Source organism: Alosa sapidissima, chromosome 16, assembly GCF_018492685.1.
Source record: "Alosa sapidissima isolate fAloSap1 chromosome 16, fAloSap1.pri, whole genome shotgun sequence".
NCBI classification, from domain to species: Eukaryota; Metazoa; Chordata; class Actinopteri; order Clupeiformes; family Clupeidae; genus Alosa; species Alosa sapidissima.
The window spans coordinates 30,884,389-30,901,981 of NC_055972.1; the positions used below are offsets into that span (position 1 = coordinate 30,884,389).

General features: G+C 43.3%; 1 protein-coding gene across 7 annotated transcripts in view; it reads right to left on the bottom strand.

The window, feature by feature from the left end:
* LOC121685016 (Kv channel-interacting protein 2-like) overlaps nt 1-17,593 on the bottom strand; it is a 133,155-nt gene that overhangs the window by 16,417 nt on the left and 99,145 nt on the right. For 2 of the 7 annotated variants that reach the window (XM_042065249.1, XM_042065245.1), the window contains exon 1: nt 12,857-13,210. The exons of the other annotated variants lie outside the window; for them this stretch is intronic. In XM_042065249.1, coding sequence (XP_041921183.1) covers nt 12,857-12,962 — 106 coding nt within the window. In that variant the 5' untranslated portion in view covers nt 12,963-13,210. Of the gene's footprint in view, nt 1-12,856; nt 13,211-17,593 lie in introns of those variants that run through there. 7 annotated transcript variants of the gene reach the window in all.

Consider the following 17,593-nt stretch of genomic DNA (forward strand, 5'->3'; position numbering starts at 1 on the left):
TTCCAATTTCCAAGGGGCGTAACCCCTTAATCAAACTTAAATTGGTATATTAAACTCTTACCGAATCTTTTTGGAAGTACAGCAAATACATCTCTCTGGGAAGGTTATGCAGTTGTTTACTCAGTTCTCAATTCCATCATATAAGCCCACCCCATATTGAATAAGCGGTTGTGATTGGATCCTGGGTTTTTAGGGATGTTGGAAATCGCTGTGAATTGGAGGATGGCCAGAAGGATCTGCAGAACAAAATTAAATGTGCTCAGAGATTTGTCTGGGTTTACACAGACTATGAAATGTCCAATTTTGTTTACAAATGTCAAAACAGTCTGGAATGCTCACTTCTTTTATGGGCAATGCTCTAATTAAAGCCGACATTAACCACATTAAAGTACATTTCTGCAGTCCATCTTGACAGGAAAGCATTTCCCAGTCAATTAAGAATGTGTTGTTTTTCTGGATTAAAAAGCTGTAGAATGAGCAAAAACTGTTCCCTGTTATATAAATGTACACAAGTCTGACAAAAAAAAACACATTTTGTATCTTAAGTGGCTGTTCATCATTTCCAAGGAAATGATAACCTCAGTTCCAATTTTTTTTTTCCAGTTTTGTGTCAAACACTATAGCTACGCTATGATGAAACCAGACAGATTGCCCTATTGCCACTGACACCTGAGTGATCAAGACTGAATGTAATCAGAAGTTATACATATCATTTACACATCACGTTGCCATTAAGCAGAACATCTGAACATCTGAATCTGTCTCGGCAAAGTTTCTCAGCTCGCTGATAAAGCTGTCCAGATTCTCAGAGAAAGCCTATTATTCCATTGTGCTCTGAGTTTTGCAGCCTTAACACTAAGAAATAAATGAGAGACATTTTCCTCCAGATGTCCGACAGGGAAAAGTAATTATTCCATAGTGAAACAATCAAGATCAATGAGGACTAAATGAATAGGCTAAGAGTAGGGGGAATCAGTGACCAGGCTGTGTTAAGGCTGTATGCAGTTCTCATGAATGTAAGGGACTGGAAATGTTTCCACTGAGAAAATTATACCTGCGAGTTAACGTGCAAATAGGCACAGAGGTGTGTTAGACAAGCAAGTACTTATATGTGTAAACACCATTGAAAACACACACACACACACACACACACACGCACACACACACACACACACACACACACAAACACACACACACACACAGACAGAGAGAAATGAAGAGAGGGGGCGGCGGCAAATAGATTGATAGAAAGAAACAGATGGAGAGACAGAACCCTCTTGTAGAAAAACAACCTTTTCTACATGTTTGGTGAATGAAGTCTAATATCTTATAAGCTTCACACAGTGTCTTAATGATGTTAATTAATCTAGTCAGAGGACTTTTCAACTACTGCAGTAGAACAAATTTACTCTGAAAATGAAATGGCTTTCAGAGAGGAGGGGATTTGATCATTCAGATGTAGTTTGAATCCAATATTAGGGGTTACTCTGCAGGACAAAAAATCTCATTCAGAGCACCTCTACATCCAATCAGTGGGCTCCAATTCATGAGACAGAAGAATAATGCTGCTTTCGAGATGTCTCGTAAATGTCTCGTAAATCCGCCGCCCGAGTTGGAAAGTGTAAATTACCCAGCTTTCTTGCGGCATTTTGGGCAGGCACGCCCACTTTACCTCGGAGTACTTGAGGGTACCCCGAGGTGCACGTACGACCTTACAACAAACATCGCTGCGCCCATAGTTGAGATGAGCCGTTTAGCTAGAGGCTACATGTAGCACAAAACAATAACAATGACTAGCCTCCTGCTAATACCCCCTCGTGGCTCGAGAGAAAGGCGTTCCCGAAGCCACTCATTGGTACATGTTGTAGTACATTGGTACATGGTGAGTGTACGATGATTTACGAGACATCTCGAAAGCAGCATAACACCATAACTATGACATATGTATGGAGCCCCTATAAGGGGACATGAGCAAAAAAAAATCTAAAGTTTAGTTTCATGTGCTCACGCGAAACTTTCATGTGCTCACGTGAAACTTTCATGTGCGCACGTGAAAGTTTCATGTGAGCACATAAAAGTTTTGTGTGCGCAAGCAAAACCTTTTCACATGTCCCCTTAGGGGCTCCGTACATATGTGCCATGACCAGTTGGAGGAATGTGATCTTCCCATAGTGGCCACACACATTCACATTGCTGTCCTTCTCCGGGCGACACAGAGTCAGCAGAGCCGGCCAGAGATCTGTTACAATCATCGAATAAAACGCCCAGTCTTGGCCCAGCCAACCAGACTGGTTCTTGTAAAAGCATCAGTGGATATGTTGTTTTCAAACTGTGATCTGAGTTTAGGCTTCATTAAAAATTCAGTGTGTTTTCTTTTCTCATGGACAGCGATTGATTTTGGGTGCAGATTGCGGAAATTAGGCAACTATAAAACGTGCAATCTACAAGCTAGCTATTTCATCTCACTTCACACTGACTCACTAATTCTTATTAAGAATTCTTATTATCAACTCTTATTGCCGAGCAGATGATATTGTACAAAGGAACCTTCCATTGCATAAACATCTCGGCTTGTTTTCCGAGGGCAGACTTTGTTCTCCCAGAGGGACTGGACCATTCTTGGCCCACCAGAGGAGTTAATATAAACAGCCTGAGGCTGATAAAACACTGCAAAATATCACCGACAACCAGGGGCTTAGTGGGGCACTAAAATCCACCGGGAAAATTCTGATTCTGAAAATGTTATTTTATTATTGTTATTATTTTATTATTAATATTTTCTGTATTTTTATTTCCCTTCCTCCTTTATGATGGTATGTAGGTTATCTTATTATTTGTTTTATTTTGTTTTATTTTCCACAATTTTATACTATATCTCTTGTTATTCCATTATTATTGTGTAATCTCGGCTTCACTGAAAATGAGGACTACCCTCAATGAACCTCCGAGAATAAATAAAGATTGAATGAATATTCGCGCCTAATTATAGAACGTCAAAAAAGAAACAAAGTAGCCGGGGCTGCATCCAGACACTCAACCTCTATACGGACAGTTTTTAATGTTTATCAGAAAATAACTACTCAGTGTTCTGATTGAGTATAATTTTCGGGACAATTAGGGCCGGATTCGGGATTCGGGATAAACGCTTAGATTTCGGGAGTGTCCCGAATTGCTCAGGACGTCTGGTCACCCTAACGTCAATGCTTTAGCTCCGCTAACCTTTCTCTCTGCCTTCCATGTGTAAAACAGCAAGCAACCACACAAATCCGTCGACTGTCAAAAATCCTGTAGTTTTCCTCGAACTTGATCGCTTGTAGGGTCATGCCATTAGACGAGGGGCCGCTCATTTATCCCCCTACATTTCTGTAAATAGACTTGACCTGCAATCGGTTCATTGGATAAACCAGAAACACATTCCCCATTCCCAGGAGGCTTTGCTCCATTCTAGCCTAGGCCTGCGTTAATTTACTAAGAACAAACAAACAAATTAAATTGTCATTATTTTTTAATTTGTGACCATGAAAGTTCTGTAACGCCTGAATAAGACAAAAATGAATTAAGATAAAAAATTAAGGCTAGCCTTAATCAGCATGGGAGAGATGAGTGTGCAGGGTAACCATGAATGACATATAGACAGTGAGCGAGTGGTATAAATATTGGTTGGACTTCTTTGAACTCTGAAGTGTAGATCTCAGAGATTTTCACGGAAAATTCTAAATGCATTTCTCATGTACGAATCACGGCCGCGATAAAAGCTCTATGGGCCGGCCCGCACCTCGGCCGGCCGACCGGGAAAACTCCCGACTGTCCCGATTGCCACTCCGCCCCTGCCGACAACACTCCCCAAAAACAGTCAGGTCGCATCATGCATAATTAATGCCTACATCTCACTGTCAGAAATCCATTACTGATATTAGCCATGATTTGACTTACTCAGTTGGACTTTTTCCAGCCATATTGTGAGTATATCAGCTTGAGTTATGTGAAATCATGAAAGATAACAGCTCATGACAGTTGATTTGGTGCATGTAGGCTAAACACATGAACTCCTTGGATTCATCATCACCCTAACCCAAACGTGTGTCTAGTCTGGACGGGCTGGGGTTTTTCTCTCATGCCATTAAAAACACAGACGAAATAGACTAATGGCTACTGTCTTCTGGCACATTAAAGTTTCATCCGAAGATCTCTAGCCGAAGGCCCCTGTTTTTCCTCTGCTCCTGCATATTTAATGTCTCATAGTCAGACTTGTAGTAAAACAGAGCTAATTTTTTCTTCGTTTGTGTCACTCTGTCTTACGCCTTAAGAAGTAGCCGGGCAGTTGTTCAACAATGTCTACATTAAGTGCCCTCCCTGGTGAGAGAAAATGTATAGCCTTTACACCAAGAGTCTTGGGATGTTTCCTGTGACCAACAAAAATAGTCTTTGTTTTTATCTCCTTTATGCGTGTAATTATACAGTCTAATATTAAAAAACTATGGTCAATTTATCTTGAGTTCCATTCCTTCACAGAGATTATCTTAAGGTACTAATATTGTATATAAAATATATCATTCTATATCACACTATTGGGAGTTGAGTCAGAAAGAAAATCAAAGGCAACACATCATGTTGTTTTTTTTAAAAAAGAAAACATTCCCTGTGTTTTAGGTTGGATTCAGCTCTGAGAGTAACGCTCGCTCTTTGGTACCCTACTCACGTTGTGTATTCTAATGCTGCTTTAGACATGGCACTAAAATTAGATGTGAGTGCAATCTACTGTCTATGCCAAGCTAGATAATTCAAAAGCTACTCTGTTAAGATAATGAGGTCTGATTATATATATAGAGAGGGAAAGTGGAGAGGAGCAAGACTCAACAATATATTAAGCTGGTCACTGCTGCAATGACTGTTGTCATTGACTTTCACATTTACCAAAGTGAAACATAGCCTATGTACAGTTTGGCTCTGTTAGGAATTGTGAGAGAAGCTATACATGAATAAGGCAGGAGAGCATGTGTATTGAGACACTATTTTATTCCACCATGAGCTCAACTGAAGCTTTTTTATGACTATAAATACACTGAATACAGTCATCTGAGAGAGGATAACATCTGCAAAACACTCACTTGCTCACCCTCACATAACCTGCATAAACAGACACACAGACACACACACGCACACACAAGCACACACACACACACACACACACACACACACACACACACGCACACACACACACACACACACACACACACACGCACACACATGCACACGCGCACACACACACGCACGCGCCCAGATACGCACAAACAAGGGCACACTAGCACAAAACAGTTCTATGGTGCAATGTGAAACAAAAACAATGCAACAAACATTTCACAGCACTCATAACAAAACAAACCTAATGGCTAATTCAGCCTTCTGAAGGTGAAGCATTAGCCAGCACCCCTAGCAGTCTCTGCCTTTGCTGTGGTCAACCGGTGGCACTCCTGATAAAGTCAGCCAAACCCCCACAAAACGCTCACAAAGGCTGTCCCTTAGCAACTCCCAGCGGCTCTCGCTCTCCTCCGAGTATCGCGCTGTTCAAAGTCAGGCAAACTAAAAGGTTAATTAATAAGTGACTGTGAAGGCAGGCTGCCCACTGCCTACTGTACCGGACTGCTCGCTCACAAGCACAGGCCACAGACCAGAGGGCAGCTGGAGCTGGTAAGTGGGCACTATGCCCAGCTGAAGGTAAAAGATACAAAGGAGACGGAGAGGAGAGGGAAGAGGGTGGGAGGCAAGTAGACAGGTACAGACAGATTAAAGAAAAAAGAAAGAAAGGAAGGAAGGAAGACTGAAAGAAACAAAAATAACAAAGGAATGAGAAAGAAAGTGAGACGTGGAGAGAATCCCTTGTCATGGCAGGGGCTCAGACTAATGAACCGACAGCAGTGAAGCTGAAGGTCAGAGCTGGCCTTTGTTTGTTCAGAGGGCTGGTACACCGGATACGCAGAGTTCCTGCCAGAGCCACAAGCACGGCACTATTGTGTTGTTATTATTGTTGTTGTTGTTTTATTCCTTTCTTCTCCTCACTCATCCTACGGTGCCATATGTTATCATCTCCCACCAGCACCTGACAACACAAACTCAACAGCACCGGAACGACATCCCATCAATTTCCCTGGTAGCGGTTGTTTACTGTGCATCACACTACTGCTTACAGAGAGCCTGCTGCAGCATTGACACACAGGTGATCACTCTTCTCTAACAGCTGCTTAATAGGGAGAACACCCCAGCAGACAGTGAAGAGGTACTGCAATTACTGCTATTCGTATTAGTACGAGACAGCAGCAACACATTGTCATATAACAATACAAGTACTTTGCCTATACAAGCCTGGCCAGGGGAGTTACTGTAAATGACTCAGTGAAGTTTAAAACACAACAAAGTAAAAATGAAAAGAAAAAAAAAACACAAAAACTCCATAGCACATAACACTAGTGGGCTGTGGGCTTTTCAAAAATCAGAGATTGTCATTTGTAACTTTAGGATTGACTTCATACCTAGGGGATATTAAAAAATTAAATATGTCATTACCTTAAAGATGGCATTACTTTTGTTATGCATGTGTGGTCAGATGAAATGAGTGTGGTACAGTTGTGAATGATCCCCCTCAGGATGTTAAAGTAGTACCGGCATCTGATTAAAACCTCTCCATTACATCTATGTGCAGGACCAATGAAAATCAACTCCCACAGGCCTTCAGCCTACAGTTTACGAGGAGAGACAGACTGACAATGCCATCCACTTCCCTGTGGGAGAGAGAGAGCAAACAGCAATGATGGAGAGGCTGCCTGATGAAATGCACCTCTATGGCAGAGCGCGGGGGGAGAGATGGAGAGGGAGCGACAGAGAGTTCAGGCCCGAGAACGCCAGTCTCCTAGGCCCCTGCTGCGTCACCTTTGAAAGAGTGTCAAGAGTTCTGGCTGTGCATCAGGAACGGAGTGTTGTGGCAGTAGAGATATGTGTGTGTGTTTGTGTGTGTGTGTGTGTGTGTGTGTGTGTGTGTGTGTGTGTGTGTGTGTGTGTGTGTGTGTGTGTGTGTGTGTGTGCACGCTCGTGTGCCGGCAAAACAAGGACATAGATGGCGAGAACACTTCCCAGGTAATCTGCACAAGTGCAGCTGGCGTGTGTTTCTCTTGCAGTATGTAAACAGAGAGTTGGAGGCCATGGCTGACATGCTGTATACACAGACTAACCACTGGAGAGTAACTTCACATGATTCCACCCCTCTCCACACACACACACAGACACACAAACACACAGACACACACACACACACACATACACTGAGAGCGTTATATAGGTTTTCTGCTGGGCCCTCAGTTCCGTTGTCTTGACAGTAAATCAGCCGTGGCAGGGTAGTGTAAAAACGACGAACAGCAGTCACGGTCGGGATCGCCTGAAAGATGCCCTCACCGCGACATTTAAAACCCTCACTTAACTCCAATCACAGGCTACACTTAGGGAGTTTTGCACGGATGCCAAGTGCTTCCATTAAAAGGTCTGGAGCAGGGTGTGTATATGTGTGTGTGTGTGTGTGTGTGTGTGTGTGTGTGTGTGTGTGTGTGTGTGTGTGTGTGTGTGTGTGTGGAGGGTCATGGGGGTGGGGGACGGTGGCTCAGGGAGGCTTCAAAGATGAGGTAAGACATGTCCATGTGCAAATAGACCACACTTAACCAAAAGGGCAATCTGTCTTTCCTTTTACAACCTGCAGCCCTTGTCTGCTAGCAACAGCCATCACTCTGAGCCCTCCCTGAACACCACGACCAAGCGCTGGGGGATTAAACAGCACCCATCTTTTCAAAGTGGCAGAATAAAAGCCTCTCTGATGGGGCTATTACTCACCGCTTCCCGCACTGAGCATGAGGGCATCGACAAGAGTGTTATCTTTTATGATGGGGAGTCAATCATCTTTAAAATAGTGGAGATATCCTTTGGGTTGTCATTACTACCAGAGAGAGATGGCACTATAATGGCTGAACAGACAGACAGATTCATGCAATTTAGCAAAGGGTGCATTGTGAAGACATTAGCATCAGCCTTAAATTGCTGGAGTGGCTTTCCTTGGATTTGGATACTCTTCCATAAAAATTCATAGCGCTCTCATAGTGTCTTAAGCTGTACAAGATATAATATAATGATATAATTAAATGTCTCTCATAATCACACCAACCTGAAAAAACACCCTAAAAACTAAATGGACAAGGGAGTGTTACACTAATACTATAAGCTGAAGTGAGGAAATCATGTTAAGCTCATTTTCCAAAACGCTGAAGGTGAGATTTTCAAGGTCAATGAGCTGTTTGACCGCCACACTGTGTCTGATATCCCTTAGCGCAGTGGTCAGTCAGATCTCCCTGCTGCTTGGCTAACATGGTCATTCTCTCCCTCTTCAGGCAGTCGGCTGGCATAGGGGCAGCAAAGATGTGCCACCAAGTAGTAGAATCACTGCGCACAGATCTGGCATTACAAGTTATCCATATTGAGAAATAAGAATGGGTGGAATATTTTTGTGTGACCTGGTTTGAATACAAATTAAATAGTCTCAAAACTTGATGCCAAACTGTGATTCAAAGTCAAATCTCAGAGCAGTGTAAATGTTATTGATTTGAAGTGGCTTTCTGGTGTATGTGGTGCACGGATGTCTTTCAAACTTCAGCACAGAGAAAACTAGAAGGTTAGAGAGATTCTCCTGGAGACTTCAGCTCTTAGTAAGCTAAAGAGCTGGGCAAGCATGTAGTAGCCAGAAACGCTGTGGGTTCTATTCCCAACCGTTGTAACCCTTGAGCAAGGCACTTAACCCCGAGTAGCTCTGGGGACAATGGCCCTTGTAATATCATTGACATATGTAAGTCGCTTGGGATAAAACGCGTCAGCTAAATGAATAAATGTAAATGTAAATGCTGACACTCCCATGAACATCCAGTCCTCGGCACTTTAGCTTGGGCATCTGGCTCATCACCGCATTTAGTCTGGGTCATTTTTCGGCTCATAAAGTTGGCCCCTTGTGTCATTACTCGGTTCACCTCGGCAAAGGGAATGTTCTGGATGTTATTGCTGTCTTAAGAGTCCTTCAACGGGGAGGGAGGTCTTTAAGCAATGAGGCAGCAAAGACGCAACACCTGAGTTATCAGTCCACAAACACAGAGGAACATCCTCTCAGAAGCACATTACCGGTGTCAGCCCACTGACTGGCTGAAAGAACTCCCTCTGATGTCCCCCCTCCCCGACTGGTCTTTCATTGGAGGTGTTAGGAGTTCGTCAATTCTCCCCACTAGTTGCTCTGGGTGGTGGGTGGTGATGTGTCGGGGGTGAGGATGTGTGACTGCGGGTCTCATTAGCCTAATGGGAATCAGTCTCCAGAGTTTGACCGTCCTTTATGAATGGAAATGAGATGAGAGCGGGGGGGGGGGGGGGGGGGGGGGGGAGGAGGGAGAAATGAGGAAGTGCTCTTCCAACTGCTGCTCCTGGAGGGATGATGGTGTGGGCCTCTTTCTGATAACTAGAGTATGATGATGAGAGACAGTCAAGCATCTCAGTTTTTACACTTTTTTTGTTGGTTGCCAGGTTGATTATTCAACAAGTCTATGTATTATCTATGCACACATGTATAGGCTCTTACATTGACATTGGTGAGAATCACTGATGCGGTCCAGCATGTAAATGGCCTAACATAGGAAATTTAGCAGAACATTCTGAACATGCACTGTTTGCTAAATCACTGTGCAGTTACTTATCTTGAATTGTGTATTTGACAAGCCTGGCACAGTGATCTTCACCATGCCATTCATATGCGATGGCACTGTGAAGTACCAGCCCAGATAATGCACTGAATGGATTCATGCACTCAAGTGTTGTTATAAGTGTAATAATCTTATCATGCACAATAGATGAGTTAATAGATCTATCTGGGAAAAACACTATCGCTTAACTCGAATGGATAGATATGAGCCAGATGGATAGTCAGGGGATGGAAACGATTTAGAAAAGCACTCCACTCATGGCCTGTAGTGTATGAATTAACCCTTCAAAGGTTGGATAATAATAATAATAATAATAATAATAAGCTTTATTTGTATAGCACCTTTCATACACAGAATGCAGCTCAAAGTGCTTTACATTTGGATGCCACACGGTATGCCAAAACCTGAACTTAACAAGAATCTGAAAGGCATTCTGAAGACGGCAAGGCCCGAGCATGCTAAATGAATGAGCAGCAGGTGCCTGGCGTTTATTGATGCCTGGCGATGAAAATTACGAGAAATATGAGCCGAGGCGGGGAGGCATTTAGAGGTGGTACAGAGAGCCTCTAATAGGAGCCAGCCGGTGCCATCCCTCTGCAGTCTGCCGTGGTTTGTGGAACACATCGGAAGTGGATCGCTGGAAGCGGCCTCTAAATTACATCGACCATTTGTGTTGAATCGGGCTCGAGCAAAATGCAATTCCACTAATGAGACATGAACGACAATGGAGGGAGATTAAAGAGATAAGGGGCTGGGTCTAATTCCAGAGAACTTCAGAACAACAATCAGAACAAAGCCAAATTAACCAGGCGTTAGGAAATGGCAAGGACAAATATTCAAATTACGCAGCATTAATAAACAGAGTTTTTTTGTCTGTTTCAGTGGAATGCTTTATTTCCTTGCACATTACCAGTATCTACATGGGTCTCTACAGGAAAGTGGATGGCAAAGGAAAGATATTTGTCACTGTTTGTGTTCTTGGTTGCTTGCTTGTGTGTGTCTGTGCCTCTCTCTCTCTCTCTCTTTGTGTGTGTTTGTGTGTGTCAGTTCAGCAATGTAAACTACACAGTCTGAATGCTCCCTCACGGAGGGTACTGACATAGTGTATTGCTGCATCTCTCTCTCTCTCTCTCTCTCTCTCTCTCTCTCTCTCTCTCTCGCTCTGCAGGAGAATGACAGTAAAAGTAGAAAATGAATGAGGCTGACATAAGCAAATGTGCCATTAACTACAGTCACCGTCTCTCAAAGGCACGCCTGGCTGCAGTTCAGGAACTCCTCTACATAATGTATCTGGACAGTTATGCATTGCCCTGGATGCAAATGTAATACACTACTATGCTCTCGCAATGCGAGTCCAGCGAACACTTCCAGTGTGGCAGGGTGGCCAGTGCTGGACGCACACCAAGAAAGTGAATTGTCAAACGAACTTTGCTTTTTAATCCGGAGAGGAAAAACATGTTGGCACACCTTGAGGACTGGTTTGGATCCAAAAGATACATCAGTGTTTAGACTGGGTGGGGGGTTGGTGGAAATGAATGAGGGAGGGGGGGGGGGGGGGTCAGACTGAGCTGAGTTGAGCCAGGCTACCTCCATTCTGTTTCATTACTCCCCCTCCCTAGGTGAGCCGAACCCCTACACCCCCCCCCCCCCCCACACACACACAAACACATACCACCACCACCACCACCACCCATATCTGCCTTATCTCTCTGCAGCTTTTTCATTCCACCATGCAGATAAGAGAGGTTATCATTTCAAAAAATCTAATATCGAACATCCTCTTCACCAGAACACAATGTAGGGATTGTTTGTTGAACTGTATGCATTGCTCTAGTCAGGTTATTATGGCTGTGCAATACCAAAGCTTCCTTTAAGTCTGCAAAAAAAGACCCAGAACAAGACAAAGGCTCTTAGAGATAAATAAAAACCAAAAAAAAAAACACCTTTCCAATCAGCCATTTGTTTTGTGTAACAGGCAGGCAGTCAATACCATCTCTGATAAGGATCAGACCTCTCATGAAAGTGTTAGTGAGATTGGGAGCTGATAAACCCCTTATCAGCACAAGGGCCTTGGCTGAAGATGGATGGGAAATTCAGGAAATTCAGTTAAAGTCATGTCCTCCTTACCCAGAGGAGTGTGTGAGGTTAAAGAAGAGGCAGAAAAGGGTCCATGCTTTTGGAAGAGTGATCTTAGTATGCCTCAGATGTCCTCACAGTCAATCTGGAGCCCTGGGAAAAGTTATTTTTATTCACACTTGAAAGAACTGAGGTGGCCAAAGACTACCTTTATTTACTTGAGTTGTTGTTGACTGAACTTAATTGTTTCACACATACTCTCTCTCTCTCTCTCTCTCACACACACACACATACACACACACACACACACATATACACACACACACACACACACACACACACACACACACAAACACTCTTAGACTAGAATTTCCACACAGAAACCAAAACACTCAGGAGCTCTTTCCACTGTCTTATTGCTTGAACAGTAGATGTGCATGTCAGGAAGGAAGGAAAGGCATAGAGGAGAAGAGAAGAGAAGGGAGAGAGAGAGAGAGAGAGAGGTGCTCCAGTGACTGAAGGGAAGGGAGAGAGAGAGAGGTGCTACAGTGACTGAAGGGAAGGGAGAGAGAGAGAGGTGCTACAGTGACTGAAGGGAAGGGAGAGAGGTGCTACAGTGACTGAAGGTTGAGACAGACAGAGGGGATTCACTCGGCTAAAGTTACAGAGCCAACAGTTGCATCAGTAACCCAAGCCCCAGCCCTCTCCTCTCGTCCTCCAGACCACACGGCCGTGAGGAGAAGCCCCTCAGGACGGAGCTCTGCAGTGGAATGAGCAGGAATCCTGCCCCATCATCCTGCCATAACGCTACCAGTGCCCATCCGCACAAACAAAACTACTAGGGGCCTGAAGCATTCAGCCACGCTGGATAAAAAGCAGCCCAGACTCAAACAAGCTGCACACTCCACGCACACACACACACACACACACACAGACACACACACACACACACACACATGCACGAGTGCATAGTTACAGATCTCCCCCTCCCCTCCCCTCGAAGGATTTACCTTCCCCACCGACTGGCTCAAAGAGCCCGAACTGCTCCAGCACTTTGACGAAGAGTCCCATGACCACCAGGACTGCAATCACCTCGAGGCCATCCAGGTTCAACATGGCAGGTCACTGGCATCGCACTGGCATAGCCCGGGACGCAAACTCCACCAACAAAGTCCTCCGACAATCAGTTCAGAAAAGTTCAATGAGGAATTGAAAAAAAAACAGAGGGAAGTAAAAAAAAACTCCACAACAGCAAAAGGCTTTCAGATTAGAATTCCTACGGGGTTCAGGGAAGCCATTTCCTGATTTGCTCCACTCTTCCTCATCAACCCCCCCGCCTGGGTTCCCAAGTCCAGGGTGGCAGGGCCAGCCTGTCCCTACCGGCAGGGCATTCTCAACAGGAGATCCAGCTGCTGATGACGAAAATGAAGAAGAGAGGGAGGAGGAGGAGGAGGAGGAGGAGGGAGAAAAAAGCCCTGCAGCGCGAGGGATCTCCTGAAGAAAGCTACCCCTCCACAAATACAGCCCAGAGCAGAGGAATCCGACAGCGTGTGTGTCCCACTCGCCACTCCTGAGCCGTGATTGTCAGTAAGCGTGCGCATGTGTGTATGTGTGTGTGTGAGTGAGAAAGACAGAGGGAGAGGGAGCCAGAGAAAGAGGGAGGGAGGGAGGGAGGGAGTTTGCAACAGAGGGAGAAACAGAAGAGAAGTATGCCCTCCCTTTCCAATGACACTACCTTCATTGATTTGCTTAATGTGGTTTCCAAGGTAACAGGCTGAGGATATTTAGAGGCTGTGGTGTAAACAGCCATTGTGACAGCTGAGTAATTACTGTGCTATAATTTATAATAAATAGATAAATAAACACACTTGTAAAGGTCATCGGTTTCAAGTTCAAATTGTATACTTTGCAGGCAACTTGTCAAACTTGTACTCAAGATTCAAGACTTAGAATAGAATAGATTTAAACCGTTTTTTAGTACATCTAGTTTTTAGTTTGTACATCTGTCTGATGTGAGGAGGACTGATGTGAAAGTGCAATAGAAACAGCAAGCAGAATGAAAATACACAAAGGACAATAATACTAGTCAACAATAAAGTGTTTAGAAGTATGCTTGAAAGTAAGAAATAATATGGATAAAATATTTTAAAAACCTGGGGCTCTAAAGGTTTTCCAGTTATTCTCACAAGGACACACATTCTGAAGAGAGAGAAACCCAGAGGGAGTCTGTGCTTATGGCTCCAGTCATTCAGCTAAAAGCATTTACATGCTTATTTAACCTGAGGCTGTGGAGAGGACTATAAAGGAAGTCTGTCTAACCCGCTGACAGCCAGTTCCGTCTTCCCTCCCTCCCTCTCTCTCTCCCTCTCAGTCTGCCTGGCAGGCTCAAAACACTGCAATCTCTGACAGCAGATCTGTTTATGGACGCCGGTGGGGCCCCAAATTATTTAGTCGGCTGAAGTGAGTAATTTCACGCAACTGAAGGAGACAGACACAGGCTTCCATCTATCTCTATCTTCTACTTTCTTTCTCTCTCTCGCTCTCTCTCTCTCCATCTCCTCTTTCAGACTACATAAATCTACTCACACAGATGCCATGGGATGTCCAATACATTTACTTATGTGAAATGAAAAACTCATTTGGCTGCCATTGGCTGGCATTATTTCTGTTCAAAGCTTGAGGAATTTCTTTCAAAAAATTGACTGGTGGTCCACATAAAGGCAATCTATTCTGGGGAACGATGAATAGGTTTACGTTTTTTTGTTGTTGCTGTTTGATGGCTGGCTGGGAAATGGAAATGGGTAAAAAAAAGAGCAGCTGCTTGCATAGAGAGCGACTTGCATATCCACTTTTACACTGGAGAACGCAAGGCTCCACAGTATTGACCGTGACAGGGCAAACAGAATAAAGGCGGCGCATGTTTATCGCTTCAGGTTAGAACCGCCGCTTTGCTATGTGTTAGCAGCTTTGCGGGCGCCAAATATGCACATGCACTAGTAGGATGGGTTTTAAAAAAAGACTTGGATGTGCATGTGAGTGGTTATGTAAATGAGTGCAGGGGAAGAGAGGGAAACAGAGGGAGAGAGAGATTATAAACAGAGGCAATGGGGGGATGTTCCTCATACTCAACATATCGAACATTCACAAAGATAGTGGCTATACCATATACTATAGGACTATACATACAAAACATACACTTTCTAGACAGAAAAAAAGAGGTAAGAGGAGAAAAACAGGAGGTAGTTTGCCTCCATCACTTGCCTCCATCACTTCTTCTTGTAATCAGATCTGTGGTCTAAGATGGAAGATCACTCAGGACTCCAGCACTGTTATCACTATCTGAGCTGGGTGCTGTGTGCTCAAAATGTCAAACTATCATAATATGTTTCAAATTTTTTAAGAAATCTGAAATATGAACAATGTCTAACATTAACTTACAACAGGTGATCACTGACTCAATACATATTCTTCAAATTCTTACAAAATACAAATATCAAAAAATAATCAACAAAGTCCATGTTTATTTTGATTTCCTTTTAGTTATTCAACTGAAAAAGCTGTCCTTTTTAACTCGCCAAGAATAAGCATCCCAATGGTATTCCACTTTTTTCCTCCACTCTGACAAAAACCATGTGAGAAAAATGCAATGCATTTAGGAGGCTGGGGAACACCTCTGCCTGCTCATATCAAGCCAAATGTGGTTTATGTTTTAAATCTACTTAAGCCAAAAGTGCTCCCTTTCCTTTTCGCTCCCTTTCATACCGTACAATGTTTCCAGGATGGAAGCCTCAATGATGGCTACTGGAAGTGTCAGAAATGCAATTTGCATCTGATCACCCAGTCTAAGAGCAGACAAGCCAGTTCAATAGAGATCATATAACACACAAAGAGAGGGAAGGTGTGCTTTTATGCTTTAAGGTAGCGCTAATGCTACATTAACTGCAAAAAAAAGAGAGAAAGATTTGATTTTAAGTGAACAGTTTGGTAGGAAACGTTCTACAGACTAATGTAGTCTTTATGATTCACAGTATCTATGTCCCTTTTATGGGGAGAGGAAATATACAGGTGGCCATGTTGCATGTGATTATCGTTGAGAGAGCAGTTCTTCCTCTTAGGGATGTTAAAGCTGAGGTATATCAAAATTTATATTGAAACACCTCCCATGACCCATCCACAGACACACACATATATAAGCATCCAAACCTCCTCCTCTCCACTCCTTTTGTACAATATCTACTTCATATACTAAACAGTGTATGGAAATGATAAGTACAGAAAGTAAACAATGCATAAGAAGACAGCATATCCATACTGTTTGTGAGTATGTACATTACATTACATTTAACATGTATTCATTTAGCAGACACTTTTATCCAAAGAGACTTACGTACATTATGTCACTTATATTACAAGGGTCATTGTCACCAGAGCAACTCTGTGTTGCTGTGTACAGTATATAGCAAGGGCTGTCTAAAATTAAGGAGTAACTATCATCTTATGCATGCATGCATATATTACACAATATTAATTTTTCATATTAGATTCATGCACAAAGCAATATAAGAATCTCAAATGACAGCAAGTTAGTCTTCTGAAAATTGTGATGAGCAATTTAGAAATATGAACTTCATTTTCTTCAGTTTAAATGCACAAGATACCACCTAAAACTATACAAGTTCAGAAATATGTTTGTTCTAGATCACCTGCATGGTAGCACCACACTGCTGTAATGTACAGTATATGTGTAAAGCAGTGATGCATGCATGACATTTTTGGATGAGTCCTTGCGCCAGGATGCTGTATATGGATCACTGCACTGCAGTCTGACCTCAGGTGTGGGCAAATGGTAACTACTTCTCACACACACACACACACACACACACACACACACACACACACACATACAGTACACACACACACACACACACACACACACACACACACACACACAATCCTAAATCAAACAGACTTTCTATGTGGTGTTGTATTCCTGTCTATCATCAGGCATCACACCTGACAAAGAGGAATACTCTCCATCAACACCTTGACCCAAATGCATCCATCTCCTTCTTAGGATATAGTATCCATGATAAAGGAGCAGTTTGAGAGTGATAAAAAAGGAAAACTCTTTTTCACAAATCACAAACTGATGTTGCCTCTGTTCTAGAGAGAGCCATCAATGTGACAAGTAGTCTTGTCTTCTACTCTGTGAAAACAAATACCAGACAGAGGAGCTGAGGGCTGTAAACTGTTGTCAGTAATGTATATGGCCTCTATTGACAAGGCGCTATTCTTAGAGAAAATGTGAAAAACCAACAAGTGTAAGGCTTTGCAGTCACACACACACACACATGCAGGCACTCACGCACGCACACACACACACACACACACACACACACACACACACACACACACACACACACACACACAAACACCTTCACCCACAAAGGCACACACAGAGACAAGTGTACACAGATGAATGCACACCTATGCACAGACACAAGTATACATACACATAAACACAGACACACACACGCGCGTGCGCGCGCAACACACACACACACACACACACACACACACACACACACACACACACACACACACACACACAATCTAAAGTTAGACTTTACTTCACACAATCATTTGGTCCTGTGAATTCAGCACTATTTTCATTGGTTGATAGCCGTACTACACAAGCCATCTGGAAAGTTCTGGAAATACAGTAATCACCTCATGTTGTTTTCATC